This window comes from Pimephales promelas, chromosome 4 (assembly GCF_988280905.1).
Source record: "Pimephales promelas chromosome 4, fPimPro1.hap1.1, whole genome shotgun sequence".
Classification (NCBI taxonomy): Eukaryota; Metazoa; Chordata; class Actinopteri; order Cypriniformes; family Leuciscidae; genus Pimephales; species Pimephales promelas.
Genome location: NC_142772.1, coordinates 32,110,034 through 32,127,744, shown reverse-complemented (window position 1 = coordinate 32,127,744; position 17,711 = coordinate 32,110,034). Strand labels below are relative to the sequence as shown.

The following is a 17,711-nucleotide window of genomic DNA, read 5'->3' as shown; positions in this document are numbered from 1 at the left end:
CACACTTTAATACTGAAACACAATTTCATAAAGCTCAAAGATATCCAAAAATAAGCAAAATATTAAACATCAAAATAAAATCTTCCATTGCATTACTAATAAACGTAAATTACAAGATCCCTGAAATCATTTTAATCCACGTTTGATCCATTTGAACGTTTCTGGATACCCTGGACCGGATCTATTTCATGAAAGTCCATCGTCATCCAATTTAATAATCCACAAATACTGAGAAAATACTAAGCAGCTGTCATCAAATCTTGACTAAGCTATAGAACTGTACAGTCAAATCTTTGTAACATGAATCTGGGTTACGTATGCTTTAAGGGCTTGGATATTTACATTAAAATTATTAATTCTGAGAACTCAGAGCAGGTAATAATCATTTAAATAAAAGCTGAAAGAGACGTCACAGGCACAGCAGTTTTCTACAGATTTCCAGTGCCCTCACATGCGCGTTCACTCGACTGGAGTGTGTACCTGTTAAAGTGCCACAGCGTGTCTAATATCAATCAATGCGTAGGAAGCTCATTAATAAATAAAAAAATAAAATAAAAAAACACACAATCATCAAGGTAAAATTAAATTAATACACAGCACCTAGCATATAAGTTAAAACTACAGTGGCTGAAGGAATCATGGAGCTGCGTACTGTGAATTCTCCATACTGTCTGTGCAACATTTACAGAGATAGACATATATGTGGATAAGGAATGTGATGTCTTCACATGTGATCGCATGAGAGATGGTCCACTGGGAATTCTGCACATTAAGCTGTTAAGCTCTTCAAGAATGTCTCACATGTCAGTAGCTGGCCACAAAGTCCAGAGGCACACAGAACCGACAGAGAATTGCATCTCCCATCATGCCATGCTCTCCCTCTCCTCTGATGGTCCGTTTGACAGTTTCTTCACCTTCTTAACGCCCTCTCCCATGCCTGTTGAGGTAGTTACCCTGAAATGAAAGAAAAGAGCATCATTAACAACAAAAAACAAGCACAACAGGAATGATTTGTCATTTGAAGCCAAACACTCTTAAATACTCAACCACAAAACACTCAAGAGATACAAATACTTTTACATTAGATTTGGTTTTGCGCTTGTTGTGAATATCAGTGTGGACAGAATCTGACTGGATCAGTAATGCTTCTCAGAAATAGCTAAATAAAAACAGGTCCTTAAATAATTTCAGCCTGTCCCAATTTTCTGAGGAAAGCCCTTCAGCAATCTTGCATGCACACAACTGATGTATAATTCATAAAACAAAACAATTTTTCTCTTAATCTTTCTGTTTTCTCAGAGGGGACATGTTTGGTTCACTTAGCTTTGTCGTGGCCACAAGAGAACATATGTCATGTCGTGGCCACAAGATCATTTATTCAAGGTAATGACATTCTTATGTCATGCCCTCGAGATCCTATGTTGGGGGAAAAACATAATTTCTTATGGCCACGAGTTAAATGTGTAAACAACCTGCGTCATGATCAATGGCTCTGGAAAGGCCAATAATAATATATATTTTTAATTAAAAATGACAAAATAAAAGTATTATACTAACCTATATAATAGACAATTATACTGCATGCAATGTTGCCTAAACAGCATTGAAATAAAGTTTGTTATCAATAAATGATAAAAGAATTTGTAAGAACATAAAATAATATAGGCCTACAAGAAAATATCACAGCCTTTTAAATCCATTCACTGATCGTGTTTTTTTTTTTTTTAATTATTATTATGCCCAACCAAAATAAAATGAAATGTATAGCCAAATATATGTTAAATTCCTGTAAAGCGAACTGCCCGTAAAGGTCATAATCAAAGCTTTATTGACTGTCTGACATTTACATTGGGCTTATTTACAAGCCTAGGCTATATATTACTGTAAATACGATATTAGATAATAATGTTAACTGGGCTAAAGAGATAATGAGATCAAGTGTAATTAATAATAATAATAATAATAATAATAATAATATAATGTTTAACTTAATTTTATGTTTTTCATGTTTCATCTCATGTTGTATTTGAAAAAATTATTCAAACTTCATTCAAATGCTTTCACAGGAACGATGTGCTATAAATGAAAACCGACGTTCATTTATCTTCACAGGCTACTGGTGTAGTCTACAGAAATACAGTCACAAATTCAAAACTTTATGGCATGATGATTAGGTGTTTACAGTTTTTACAAAATATATACTTTAAGTAACATAGAGAAAGTTAATTAGCTAAGGAGATATAGGAAATGTAGAGGAAAATACATAAATCGATAAAAAACAACAATAATAATATAAAAATATTCAATAAAAAAATAAATGCTCAGTGAATAGATTTAAGAGACATTTGGATAAAAACATGTTATAATGCATATTATTTTAACATTTATTGATAAACTTTATCTGAATACGGTCTGCACCATTGCAATAAATACAATATAACAGGTAATATGTTAATATAAACATTTCTTAATTTCCCACTTTTTCTAAAAAAAAAAAATTAATTTCTGAAAATTGCAGGATGTAAACGCTTTTAACTCGTGGCCATGGGACATAGATGTCCTTCCCTCAACATAAGAAGTCGTGGCCACTAGAAAAATATATTGTTCACTCAAGCTACATGACATCATGACTGTTGCGTAAACATACACACCACATTCAAGTCAAGTGGCGTGTTATTTATACGCATTTTGAGCTATCCGCGTGTATGCGTGTATGTCTACGCCGTTAAATGTCCGAGTGATTCCGAGTGTATGTACACGCCGTTTAATGTCCGAGCGAAACGAAGCAAAATGTAGACCTACATCTGGGGAGCATTTTTTCTTTTTCCTAGGATGGTAGGGGAAGACTCATAAATGGTATTAACCCCAGTGACGGGTAGGTTTAGGGATGGGATTGGGGTAGGTGATATATTTATATATACAGTAATGTAACGTTAAGTCAACGGCGTTCATAAACACGCTGAAAAGTGATTATGCGTGTTGATAGCACGCCACAAAAGGAGATGTAAATTGGCGTGTCATACATACGCCATTTCATACAATCTCAAGGCCACAACATATCACATTTCCAAGAGCGTGGCCACAACAAAACTAAATCAACTGAACATTTCCCCATCTGGTCACCATAGTTTTCTAAGATTGCAACAAATGTGTAATTAAAATGAGAAATATTTATATACAAATTTTTATATTTTTTATAGTAAAATATTAACATGTAACATTTTTATTGTTTTCATTTTTACAAGTTTATTGTCTATTGTTCTTTCTGAATCTTCTCCCACTAAGCCACAAATGTTTGAATCACCTAAACCAAGATCAACATTTGCATTGATACAGCCATTTCCAATAAAATTGGACCATGAGTTCACTGGGCAAGCATTCTGTATTAGATTCGAATGTGGGCAGAATGTTCTGAGCAAAAACTGAGACCAAGTGAGAGCAACACGCACATGAACTCTCTTGCTTTCATACTCTGAGCACAGATTGGACTGCATATGGCCACACTAGCATCAACATACTGTTCACGGCTCAGATGCACCACACATCTACTGTTATTAAATCAGCAACAATATTGACCCATTCAAATATTGAGTCAAATCGGGTGCAAACAAGTCACTGAATGTTGAGATACACAATGATAACTTTAACAGTAATTTAAATGCAATCCATAACTACTATACTGCTATAGAACAAGATCCCAATACGGATCAACATAAAGGTTTTCAAGACATTCACCACATGGCCAGAGACCACAGAACCAGTCATTACAGCAACCTCAGACTACTGAGACACAAATCCTTAAATAAAGACTGAGAAATGGCAAAAAAAAAAAAAAAAAAAAAAAAAAAAAAAAATCAAATCAAGTTCTGTTCACAGGTGCCCTAAACAGCAAGAATGCTGTGAGACCAGTTTCATTTTATTGCGCTTTGTGTGCAACAATGTACCTTTGATTCCAGAAGAAAAGGCTCAATTTATAGCACATTAATGGTTAAAGGTGCTATATGTATTTTTTTGCAGCACCTATTGGTTATGTTTCAGATTGCAACCAATTTTTACAAGAGCACTCAGGCTCTTGCTCGTGCTCGAACACAAGAGCGAGCACTCATGGTACACGGCCACACTGAGACTTTCAACACAGGAGAAAGCATCACACAATCTACTGGAAACTCATGTAAACTCCAAGCCTGGTTAAAACCAGACCATTCTCAGTTTGTAACCGAGTTATGGTCAGGCAACGCTTCATAGACAAATAATTTCGAAAGGGGCTTCACCAACGGACGTAGCACAAATGCCTCTGGGCGCAATTGAATAGACCTAAAACCAATCAGAGCGCTGAAGGTGATGACGTATGCAGAGCGACATTCGTCTGTTATAGAACAACAATAAACAAGCAGATCCTGATTAGCTGCTCGCTCTACCTTTATTTAAAATTAACAGCAAGACAACTATAAGTGAATGTGCTTTCCATTATAAAAATCACACACAGTAAACAAAACCTTAACAAGTTTTTTTCGGTATTACGCACTGAACGCGCCATTTTTGCCGCGCACCTTCGCATGCAGACATGTCGAGTATAAACAAGGCTTTACTCTGTGAAAATGCGCAGAAAACTCTGATCGGTAAAGGTGCACAAACCTCTCCCGAATCATTTCCAGCAGTAGCAGCCTCTGAAGCAACACTAACTCGGCCTCCGTTTCCCTCGTAAGCTGATATTAGTATTTAAACATTCTCTCTGATAAAAAAATGTTTGTGAAAAAAATATTTTAATAACATGGTTTTGGCGGTTATAGAGTTCTAATGACCTAGTTTTCAACTATAACCGTCAAACCCCTTAGTAAATGTACATAATCTGCTTCACCGTCGCTGTGCTGTCATCATTGTGTAAAGCCCGCCCCAACGTTTCTGATTGGTGCCGCGATTTCGGCGGATTGGAAATGGGCTTGAATGAGCTCTTTGCCAGAAGTTGTCTGGGTTTTCCCAGGCTAGTAAACTCCCACCTGCAACTTAACAATAATAGGCTACTTTTATCAGCTTGACGGTGAACTAATGCTCCATGCTCCTACCATAATAACGTTACATCTGTGGTGTTATCTAGCATAAGGCATTCCATTTAACTATTTGTGTATCTTTCACATTCAGCAATGTCAACATAGGTGAATGTATATGATAACGGTTAGAGAACTAGACTGAACAATTTCAGTGTAACAGTAAGATCATAGGAAGTAACATTACTGTACTGAACGTGTCTGGACATGTGTTTTATAAACAATGATAGTAATGGGATCAGTGACGTTAGACAGTAGATCTAGTACATAAAATAAAAGTTACATTCTAAAGCACCTCCTTTTTGTTATCCTGGAACAGTCTTTTGTATTCATTTCATGTCTCATATACAGGGGTTGGACAATGAAACTGAAACACCTGGTTTTACTACACAATAATTTGTTAGAATGGTGAGGGCCTCATTTTGCATCCAAATACAGCACCAATTGACAGATAGAAGTCCTTCACAGTGACCAGAGGGATTATGAGCCGTTCCTCTTCCAGAACAGTGTCTAGGTCACTATATGATGCTGGTGGACTCGCTCCTCCAAAACACCTCAATAATATTCAGATCTGGTGACTGTCAGACCATGGGAGATGTTCAACGTCACTTTCATCTTCATCAAACCCTTCTGTCACAAGTCTTGCTGTGTGTGTTGGTGCATGATCATGCTGATACACGGTTTGAGCATCAGGTGCTCATGATCCTCCAGAAGGGTTTGGTAGTCCTCGGCAGTGTCGTGTCCATCAAATACAATCAGGATTGTCATGATATTGGAGCTCAAACCATCACTGATCCACCCGTGCTTCACTCTGAAGATTGGCCGCCAGGCATATAGATGTGAAACCTCCAACATTGGCCAGTGTTTCAGTTTCATTGTCCAACCCCTGTATGTTGTAGTTTACCTTGCTATTTAATTACAGTTTACCATTATTTCAGCATATCTGAAACTTGTAATTGAATCACAATAAAAATTGCTTAAGTCGCTCCATAATTCAAGCACTCTGCAGATGTTGATCCGTGTTTTCGTCCGAAGTCGATCCCATTCACGTTTGTTAAACTGTTACACTCGATTTAAAAAAGGGGGGAAAAGTATCTCCATTTTATAATTAAATAATAATATTAATAATAAAAGCAGACAGGGCAGTGTGGACCAAAACTCTGAATGCTCATGAGAGCAATGTCCTCTATTTTTGTGGTTACCATCATCCATCTTTTCTGTGTTCTTTGTGAGACTCAATGAGGACAGCTGAATCAGGCCGCACCCTAAGTCACCCAAAAAAGTTTTGGGAAAATAGGCCACAAAAAAATAAATAAAAAATAACACAAAGAGTAAAGCAAAATGTCCTGTGTATGGTAGGCTGTCAGGGGGAGAAAGAGAAGAAGAAGAGTGGGGAAAGTGCAAGCAAGGAACAAGGACATAAGGGGTCACAGGGCTATTTTGGGAAGTGCCGGGGATAGAGCTGCCTGAGGGGATGCTGAATAGGGGTGAATGGGAGAACTTGGGGGAAGGAGGGGAGGATGGGTTTTGTCATGGAAAAGAACAAGACTTGGACATAAGGTAGTGGAGAGAAATGCAATCCACTGAGACCTTAGCGAGAAAATCACAAGGATGGAGAAAAAAGGAGGAATAAAAAAAACCCAGACCAAGCCAGTAGAGATAAAGCAAGAGAAAGAAATTAAAACAAAGAATGGCCTGATGAGGCCGTTTGGAGTAAGTACAAGGCATGGCTTTAAAATAAGCAGGAAATGACCAGCATGAACGTTTGGGAGTGCGTATGTAAATAAACAGCGTATGACGGGTGCTTTCAGCTAGGGCACGTAATGAGGATGGCTACCAGGTCCTCCAATCAGAAGGAACCCCTCTGGGCTTCTTATAGAGACATGACAGGTGGCTGGATCATTACAAGCCTGTCCATGTGACCAGTTCGCAGCTGGTAATGGGGCGCAACAGGGTCATGGTATGTAGAAGATCTGCGCCTACACATGTTCTTTTAATAGTAAAAAAACAAAAATGAGAGTAATGAACTTTTAAATGGCTAGTTCACTTGCAAATTAAAAATGTCTTCTGCTGAAAACAAAAGAAGATATTTGGAAGAATTTGGGTAACCAACAACAGTTGATGGGACCCATTGACTTTTTTCCCCCCATATTGTAGTCAATGGGGTCCAACTGTTTGGTTACCCAAATTATTCAAAATATCTTTTGTTTTCAGCAGAAATTCATACAGGTTTGGAACAACTCGACAGTGAGTAAATGATGACAGTGAACTATCCCTTTAAATTGAGACAGTTTTATATCATCTCTTGTGTGTGGTTATGGGCATCCGACATCACTTTCTTTCTGCTGTGAGTGAGTCATACCATCTCGAGGAATCAAATTGCCCTTGATCTTTTGAAATAAAAGAATGACGCACTATGAAAACTATATCATGAAAAGACAGTGAATGTTTAGCGTTCATTGTGTCTGTAACTTGAATATTGCCAAGAAAAACATTGGCAACTCCTGCTCTTCAATTAAAAATAAAGTGTATATCCACCAGTAGCTGCGTATTTAAATATGATTTCTTACACATCATCCATCTCCATGTCTTCTTCCTCCACAGACAGCAATAGGTAGGGGTTGTAGGAGGCCGGTCGGAACTTGTGTCCAGTTAAGAAGAAGAAGGTTAAAGTGGCAAGCTCATCCAGAAGCTATGAATGAGGAATAAAATACACTTATAAAACTTGAAAAAGCAATAAAACTTTGAATGGTTATAATTCATCAAATCTGACATTCAAATGGTTCTAATTAAGCATTTGTAATCAAACAGTGTTATCTTATAGAATCTAAGCAACAGACATAAAACTTAAAGTCACTGAAGTCAGCTCAAATTATTAACTGTGACTGTCAAGTGCACTACTTCCACAAAACGTCACTGGATAGTGACCTTGTATATGTACTGTAGGGTGACCACCCAAAATTGGGAGCTTTGTCCTGCAACTTTGTCCCACATTTCAATCATGTCTGTATATTTTCATCCCTAAAATTACAAAACCACAATAAGAAATAAAATACTAAAAAACGCGATTGGCGTTTTAAAATCCATTTGCGCAGGCCTTATGTTCTATCTAAAGCGGGAAAATAACCAACCAACATATTCAGAGAGAGGGTTTTTTTCTACTTAAGAACCACTTTTACTGGTTCGAAGCTGGTGCTTTGGTGGTCGAAAAATAAAGAACCGATTTGAAACTAGGCTCTGGCTCCGAACCAGTTCTGCCTTGGTGGAAAAGGGGTATCATTGTCATGTTCAAAAAAACAATTTTGAAATGATTTGAGCTTTGTGACATGGTGCATTATCCTGCTGGAAGTAGCCATCAGAGGATGGGTACATACATGTTGGCCATAAAGGGATAGACATAGCAGAAACGAAACAATGCTCAGGTAGGCCGTGGCATTTAAACGATGCCCAATTGGCACTAAGGGGCCTAAAGCGTGCCAAGAAAACATCCCCCACACCATTACACCACCACCACCAGCCTGCACAGTGGTAACAAGGCATGATGGATCCATGTTCTCATTCTGTTTACACCAAATTCTGAACCTACCATCTGAAAACAGAAATCGAGAATCATCAGACTAGGCAACATTTTTCCAGGCTTAAATGTCCAATTTTGGTGAGCTCTTGCAAATTGTAGCCTCTTTTTCCTATTTGTAGTGGGGAAGAGTGGTACCCGGTGGGGTCTTCTGCAGTTGTAGCCCATCCGCCTCAAGGTTGTGCGTGTTGTGGCTTCACAAATGCTTTGCTGCATACCTCGGTTGTAAAGAGTGGTTATTTCAGTCAAAGTTGCTCTTCTATCAGCTTGAATCAGTCGGCCCATTCTCCTCTGACCTCTGGCATCAACAAGGCATTTTCGCCCACAGGACTGCTGCATACTGGATGTTTTTCCCTTTTCCCACCATTCTTTCTAAACCCTAGAAATGGTTGTTCGTGAAAATCCAAGTAACTGAGCAGATTGTGAAATACTTAGACTGGCCCGGCTGGCACCAACAACCATGCCACGCTCAAAATTGCTTAAATCAACTTTCTTTCTAATTCTGATATTCAGTTTGGAATTCAGGAGATTGTCTTGACCAGAACCACACCCCTTAATGCATTGAAGCAACTGCCATGTGATTGTTTAATTAGATAATTGCATTAATGAGAAATTGAACAGGTGTTCCTAATACCATAATCCTTAAGGTGAGTGTGTGTGTGTGTGTGTGTGTGTGTGTGTGTGTATATATATATATATATATATATATATATATCCCCCAATCGGAATAGGTCCTGTAAAATACATTGTCACCAGTCACAAAGCTGGTCACAATTAGCTAAACTTAATTGTCTATTTAAAATGTTTAAATAAGCTTCCCAATTAATGTAAATCAATATTTACATAGTATAATGGCAGTAAATTTATCGCACTGTCCCGCAAAATCACATCTACTGTCCTGCAAAAGAGCAATAACCAGGTGGCCACCCTATGTACACTGCTAAGTAAAACAATCATGTGACCCCTCATGGCATTGGACAATTGGTCTTTTACAGTCAAACCAAAAAGAGAGTGCACTTTTACTATACTGATGTTGGAGGAAGCTGCCATCACTCACCTGGTAGAGCCACTTCCATTGGTAAGGGACAATGACCTTGATGAGACTGGCAATGATGCGGGTGAAATAAATATAGCATACAATCTGTGACAGAAAAAGAGACAGAGTGAGAAGAGAGAGAGAGAGAGACGGGGGACAGATATATATTCGTCTAAAAGATTTCTAGTCTGATTTTGATGAGATAAGAAAGAAAGCCAAAATAAAGAAATTTATTTAAGGTTTTGGACTAATTAGGTCACTAATCCAATGAGTAAATGTGACATTGATCATGTGAACTCTTTTCTGTCCTTACAAATTAATGAATTAAACCTAAAACATGCAGAATTGAATAATTTTGGCTCAGACTGGCTAGAGACAAATCCAGAGAAAAATGTATGTATAAAAACAGTGAATGCAATGTATTCATACACAGACCTTCATAAATAAATGCATTCAAAGAGAGACTGACTTAAAATAAAGCAAAACTAATAAGTCCAACAAGTCTAGTGCCATAACAGACAGTCAGTCCAGCACGAACTGAGCACCAGGCACATGTCCTTTTAAAAGCACTGTGTCTGAACGCAAGTGAGAATGAATGGAGGTGAATACATACCATCACATAGTAGTGTCTAAAAAGTTTCAGTTGAGCCAGATTGATGGCAGCTACAAGGGGAACGAGAAAGCCAAACGTTAGAGGGGATGAGCTTTCCTTTTAACTTTCATGCCTCAATTACTGTGGTTCTCTCTCCTGCTGTGAAAATTGTTCAATTGTCAAAGGCAATTTAAGTTTATATCTTTGTGCCCTTTGAAGGAAAGGCAGAAGATGAAAGCAGGAAAAAATAAGACAGGCAGCAATGAAACAATGATTATTTGAGAGGGGGAAAAAAATGGTATTAGTGGTATTGGTCCCAAATTGACCGATCATTCATAAACGACTTTGGGCCATGCAAATTACGGGAGTTTCCCGAGAGAAATAACAAAACGGGAGGGGTCCGGGCTAAAAAAAACGGAGAAACCCGGGAAAAACGGCAGTGTTGACAGGTATGGTATATGTATCTCATATTGTGCTTAAATATTGCCACTTATGTAACTTGTGAGAGGAGTCATATTTCTGCAGTGGCAAAAATTGGGACACAGACATTGGGGCTAAGGGAATAACCTACTTCATTTTGTGCTGATCTCCCTGACATACACACACCTGCTCTTGTTCATTTAGCCTTAAATATGGGTGGAAAAAAAGTAACTGTAAACATGCTAGATTGTTGGAAATAGGCATCCTCAGGGATGACCGAAATAGCATAAATCAGCAAAAATCTCTATCTCAGAGGCACAGCAGGACATTGTCATAAAGACTCGCACATCTCTCTTCATTAAGCTCTTTTTTAGCAGAAGGTTAAGAGTTTTATGGGGGGGGGGGGGGTTCTGTAGATATGCATAACCACAGATACATATAAAGTGTATGTTATACTGTATGTGTGTGGATGTGACATTTTGGTGAAACATTAAAATAAGGTCTTGATGCATTACTATGAAATTATACATTTTCTTCAGTAAGATTTTTGTAATGTTTTTGAAAGAAGTCTCTTATTCTCAAAAATGATGTTTCATTCCTGTGATGGCTGTAGTGGATGTAACAGAGCTCAAGAAACAAATTATTATTATTATCAATGTTGAAATTAGTTGAGTAGCTTAATATTTCTGTCAAAACAAACACAAAAAAACCCCTTAGTAACCCTGACTTTTGAACAGTATAACAGAAAAAAACAGATGTTTTTCAACATATATGAAATACAGGAGGATACAAAATAATATGGATAAACAATTATTCATTGTATTTTTACAATAAAGCAGAATGAAATTGAAAAACAAACAGTAATGGCATTTATCCCTTGCTGCAGGGTCAAATCTCTATCCACTCCCTGGATTTGAGGGTTAGATAAAGTCATAGCACAGGCTGGTCTCTCTGAGCTATGACATTTACAATCTGCCTGGCATCTGCTGTCACAACAGGCAACAATGCACAGTGGCAAAGCTAGCAGGATCCAGTTTTCCACCCTAAAACTATCAAGCCACAATGGAGACATACTATGTGTGTTTGATGTTAGTAACACAGCTTGCAGAAGAGATTATTCAGGGATGACGCATGTACTGTTTGTTCAAGGGAATGGAAAACTAACAACTGACCAAACTTTAATGACCACTGTGGTCAGTGTTTATAATGATGATTGAATCCATTAGTGTTTTCAGCTTAGGACCTGATTTATGATTTATCACAGCACCACCAATAATGATTGCTTATAATAAGCAAATCATTGGAATGGATTTTTAACAAAAAATTCACTAGATACACTACCGTTTAAAAGTTTGAGGTTGGCACAATTTGTTATGTTTTTGAAAAGAAGTCTCTTGTGCTCACCAAATATGCATTTATTTGACCAAAAATACAGTAAAAACAAATAATATTTCTGAAAGAATTAATAAAAAACTTTTGAATGGAAAACTTGAATGGAAGTATCCTCTTAATAATCCCTAGACTACCACTGTTAGTAAAAGCATTTACTAGGTAAGTTATACTATTTGGTTAACGTATGTCTACAGCAGCATACCTAAAACTGTAACACTCTGGAAGACAGCACAATTCAATTTCACCCTGTAAAGACCAAGTCTTACAAATAGAGAACAACCAACTGTGAAGAAGGAGTACAGCTCAATCAACCAAGCAAAGCATTTGGAAAGATTAAAAATACACACTTTCCACAATATTTCATTTAAAATGGCTTCAACACTGTGACAGGGCAAAAAATTACACTCCAAATAGTATATGTGATGATCAAGTTTTATATCTAACTTCACTGAACTGTTGAGCATAAAGTGCTCTGACGATGTTACTTCAACATACCTTTGCCATCTGTTGCTGATGCCTCTTGTAAATGTCTTATGGACCTACCAAACAAAAACAATTGCTTTCAGACTAACTACTAAAGATATTAATTAAAAACAGCCTGTCATTTATCTATATAAGACAGACATCAGACTTTGGTCTATTAGTCTACAAATTCTATCATTTATGGTACAGAAAATTAAATCTGGGCCACATCAAAAGGACAAGCTGGAAGAGCACTTACCAGACGACTGGGAAGAGAATAGCCCCGCAGCATAGCAGATCTACTAGAAACAGAATCTCCATCCACAGGCCATATTCACTGGAGCCCTCCTCTGTGGACTCAATAATGATGTATGCCACATTGGCCAGAACCTGAAATCACAATCATAACTGTAAGCATCATAGGACAGCAGTAGTTTAACTTAAAATCCCATTAACAACCTTGTCTTTAAAAAATAATGTGCTGATATCTACAATGTTGTGCAACACTGGACTATTAATGTCTTGGAAAATATGTTTAGTGTTCTGTGACCTCTAAATTGTTAAAAAAAAAAATTTAAACTGTGGGATTTAAAATGCATATTTTCAAGTGGGCGGAACCAGTACCTGCAGAGGAATGACGATCATGAAAATCTTTTTGTCTTTATCTGAGAGGATATGCTTGACAAAGGCCCAGCCAGTTCCTATTAATGCTATAGTGATGAACAATAGCGCCCCCTTCAGCCTGCACAAAGTAAAAAAATCAGATCTTTACAAGTTTACAGTCAATACAACAGCACAGTAGTTTTCATTTAAAATACAAGTTAATTACCCACCTAAAACAACCTAAGGAACTTTTTAAAATGCTGGAATACACTAAACAACTATTGTCCAGATTTTTGCTCCGATTCCCAGTCTGGATGAGTCAACGCTAGTTTGCTGAAATTCAGAGCTAGTCTGCAGATTTTGTGTTCAGAATGACTTAAAGTCTGGTAGTGCGTGATCTTACGTCGTTTATGATGTATAATGCCCGGTTTCCCCTGTAACCATTTTCAAATTCAGCAAGTGTATGTTGTGAATGGTTGTGTAGTGTGTTACAGGCTTAAGCACAAAATCATTACATAAATATCAGTTTTTTTTCCTATGTTCCTATATTATCCAGTTTATGTTGGTGAACTTACAGGTGAGTTATGTAATACACCACAGCCCAGCCTTCAATAGGAAAGCCCTGATTGGAAATGTAGTAGTAGTCAATCTGTAAAAAAGGAATATAAAAGGTTAAAACAAAGGCAATGTAATGCTGCTTTTTGCCTTACTGTAGGTATCCAGCGTAAAATGGAACTGTATCATTTTTGATGGTTTGATCATTTATTTTAGATAATGTTCTTGAAATCTAATGATATTTACATCAAATATAAGCATTCCCTTCAAAGGTTCACATATAAAAAATGGGTAAAAACTCACTGCATGGAAAATAAGGGAAAGTGACTTCGTAAATGGAAGAGCAGCCATCAGCCAATGAATCTTGTAAACATCCGCACTAATAAAAAAAGAGAATTACAAAGTGATCCCATAATATGGTCTACTATTTTAACAGAAGACAATCTGAAATATGATTTTTCTGCTCTCTACTTGACATTTCTTGTAAAATGTATGAATCTGTCGAATAGAAAATTGACATAACGTCTGTTATTGTACTTACCTATGGGTACGCAAAACATGAACCCACAGTGTGCCGATAAGGAAGAAGAACATGGACATACAGATGTAAAGCTTAGGTAAAGGAATCTCTCCCGCTGAGAGGTAGCTTTCTGGATTCTTCTCTATGATGTTGATCTGAAATTATATTTATTTCCTGAGTATATGAACTGCATGACTTCCTTGTATTGATAGACACTGTATTTTAGAACTCAAACAAACACTCACATCAATGTTGAAAGGCAGCATTTCTGACGCAGAGCTGTCCTGGTTTAATGGCATGGAGTAGCAGTTGTAGAAATAAAAGTTATAAAGGCCTTGCTGCTCATCCGTTGTGATGTTGAAGTAAAACTAAAACAAGAGCAGGAGAGTCAGTGGGATGCACAAAATATTTTAAAAAGTAAACCTAAAAATGGACAGATATTACTCAGAACTAGCTTGATGCGCCTCAGAATCTCATGAGCTCTCAGCAATACCCTTTCATGTACAGTATATCCTACCTTAAAGGAATAGACTTTGTCTTTGCTCTGAAGAGGATATGTATCTTCTGCTTTGCCCTGTGAGAGTAATTAAATCGAAATCATTGAATGCAGAATTAACATATTTTTAAAAAAATGCGCAGTCCAAATTTATTTACTTATCTCACCTCAACATCTTGCCTGGATTTAGAACCCACTGCAAAAAAATAGAAGAGAAATAAACACACAAAAAAATTGAAAGGTAGACTGATACAAAGTAGGAATGCTTACCCAAAAGGGCTTTTTTAGAGCGTTTACAATACAAAGATGACAAGAAGAGATAATTGCTGCCTATCACTATTTGTCCAAAAGTTAGGACAGTCAGGGGGTTCTCTAAACAATGAGATTTACAAGCTGCCTGCCATCTGCAGTCACAACAGGCAACAAGGCGATTTGAATACACAGAGCTCTGAAATAATTTTAGAATCATTATCCTAAGCTTAAAGCCGCATCTGCAACTTAAGGCACGCTGCCCGCACTCCTCTGTTGACGGCTCTGTTGTGGTAGGTAGACCACTAAGTTGTTAAATAACTACACAAATAATGTTTAGGTTCAACTGCATCTGTCTCTGAACAAAATAGATTTTTTTGGTGTTATTTTCAAAGATTATTAGCAAAATCATTATAAAGCGAACGTTATTCCACTCTTGTTCAAATATATTTATTTGCTAAGAACGAACTGAAATATATTTGACAGCCTACACCCATCCACTCCCCATCTCAGGACAGTACTGCCATAAAAACTAAAATCAGGGCGCCCAGTCCGGGGCTGGGTGGGGTGAGGGGGAACAGTGACCGGAGAGAGGCCGGGCTAAGAAGTCTCTCACCAAGACTGCTTTTATTTATCAAAAATACAGTCATTTTTTAAACATCATTTCTATTTAAAATAACACATTTCTATTTGAATACATTGTAAATCAATTCAATTTATTCCTGTGATGGCAAAGAAAAATATTTTTCTTATTATTATTACCAACATTCAAAGCAGTTGTTCCGCTTAATATTTTTTTGTGTAAACTGAGGAATTCTTTGACAAACAAAAATATTGTAAATAAAAATATTGTAATATTAAAAATGTTTTTACTGTGGCTTTTGATCAGTTAAAAATAATAAACATATTGAACAGTAATGTACCACGTGTTATGATTTACAGTCCAAGATAAAAAGAAAAGATTTACTCTTAGACTGAGATCCATCATCTGGCCCATTGTCGTGGAGATCTTGCTCCTTTTCAGCTTGTAGGTCCTCTGCAATGCTCTTGGGCAAAACAAGTATGATGTTGGGAAAAACACCAGCCTCTGCCGATGTCTTCTTCCTCACTCTGAGGATATCATGGCAGAACATTCAAAAACTAGTTAATACTTCCAAATTAATTCAAATTGTAATGAATAAAACAAGTTACAGAGTACAAAAATAAAACTTACAGGTTATTTTTGAAGTCCAGCAATAGAAGTACCCCTGCAAAATTACTACTTGGATCCTTTTTCAGAGGACAGTAATCCAGACCCTCATCCTGTGTGTTCATATGAGGGAATATCAATTATCTGATCGAAAGATCATACAAAGAATGCCTGAATGTAATATTAACTTTAAATTAATATTACAGGAATCTATATAAGAGCCTTAACTGACAAGACTGACAAATTACAGCGGTTAATTTATGCATATTTAAAAACAATAACAAATCTACAAACACAGTCAACTATAGTCACAGAAAAATAGACATTCAAAGACAGATACTGACCAGATATGTAGAGAAGCCATTATTGTTTGCACGATCTAGGCTAAAACCAATCTGCAAAATAAAATATATGACAAAGATATTTTATTTCTCTATGTGAGTGATGATTTCTATGTTCTGAAATTATGCCTTTATTAAAATGAGATTAAAAAGTTCCATTAATAATGTATGAGAGATTTGTGTTATTTTATCATATTATTAAAGTGCACTGTATGGTCATTTGTCAAGACAGCAGAGAGAGTCTGACCGTGGAGCTGTCAATGTTGTCCGTATTTCCATCAGTGAAGCTTAGGCTGTTCATGCGTATATCCATGTAACCATCTTTATACAAGCCGAATGTGTTCAGATGAACCCGCTGACGGATGTCGTCCTAAAACAGAACAAGTGTTTAGTGGCGCACGAGCATTTAGCTGCTGATATCCTTTTGAATTACCTGTTAATGTTTTGCATTGTCACACAACAAAACGATTAACGTTATGATTCATTGACAAATCTTAAGACACAAACATCTGTTGGCATTAAACAACAATGATGACAATACAGTGACTGTACGAATATCTTATAAAAACATTGGACGCACATCACGCACATACCTTAAGTATGAGATGATGGAGTCGACATTGACTTTCAATGATAAGAGTTGTAATAATCGCATTAATAACTGTAAATATACATCTCTTCCTAGACGCCATTTTTAAAACAACTTCAAAAATAAGAGCAGGCTGGAGCTGGAGCAGGTCAATCGTACTATTATTTCCGGTTCACATTTTTTAATGAACGACGCCAGAGAATGCATAGACGACGCTCTCTAGCGGGCGGAAAAGACAGCAAAGAAAGTTTATTGTCTGAACCATAGACAGTAAAAAGGTTCTAGATAGATAGATAGATAGATAGATAGATAGATAGATAGATAGATAGATAGATAGATAGATAGATAGATAGATAGATAGATAGATAGATAGATAGATAGATAGATAGATAGATAGATAGATAGATAGATAGATAGATAGATAGATAGATAGATAGATAGATAGATAGATAGATAGATAGATAGATAGATAGATAGATAGATAGATAGATAGATAGATAGATAGATAGATAGATAGATAGATAGATAGATAGATAGATAGATAGATAGATAGATAGATAGATAGATAGATAGATAGATAGATAGATAGATAGATAGATATGGGTAAATGTTATTTATTTATTTTGAAGACGACTAAATGGTAGATAC

General features: G+C 36.7%; 1 protein-coding gene across 1 annotated transcript; it reads right to left on the bottom strand.

Moving 5' to 3' along the window:
* Positions 1-354: 354 nt before the first annotated feature.
* gpr107 (G protein-coupled receptor 107) lies at positions 355-17,225 on the bottom strand. Its single transcript, XM_039658878.2, has 18 exons — positions 17,068-17,225; positions 16,722-16,844; positions 16,478-16,528; positions 16,158-16,246; positions 15,912-16,054; positions 14,863-14,891; positions 14,717-14,773; positions 14,445-14,567; positions 14,221-14,354; positions 13,983-14,058; positions 13,700-13,773; positions 13,146-13,263; positions 12,781-12,911; positions 12,555-12,598; positions 10,269-10,318; positions 9,677-9,760; positions 7,616-7,737; positions 355-954 (listed from the first exon to the last, which is right to left on the bottom strand). The coding sequence occupies exons 1-18, from the start codon at positions 17,164-17,166 to the stop codon at positions 864-866; spliced, it is 1,638 nt and encodes a 545-aa protein (XP_039514812.2). The 5' UTR covers positions 17,167-17,225; the 3' UTR covers positions 355-863.
* Positions 17,226-17,711: the final 486 nt, after the last annotated feature.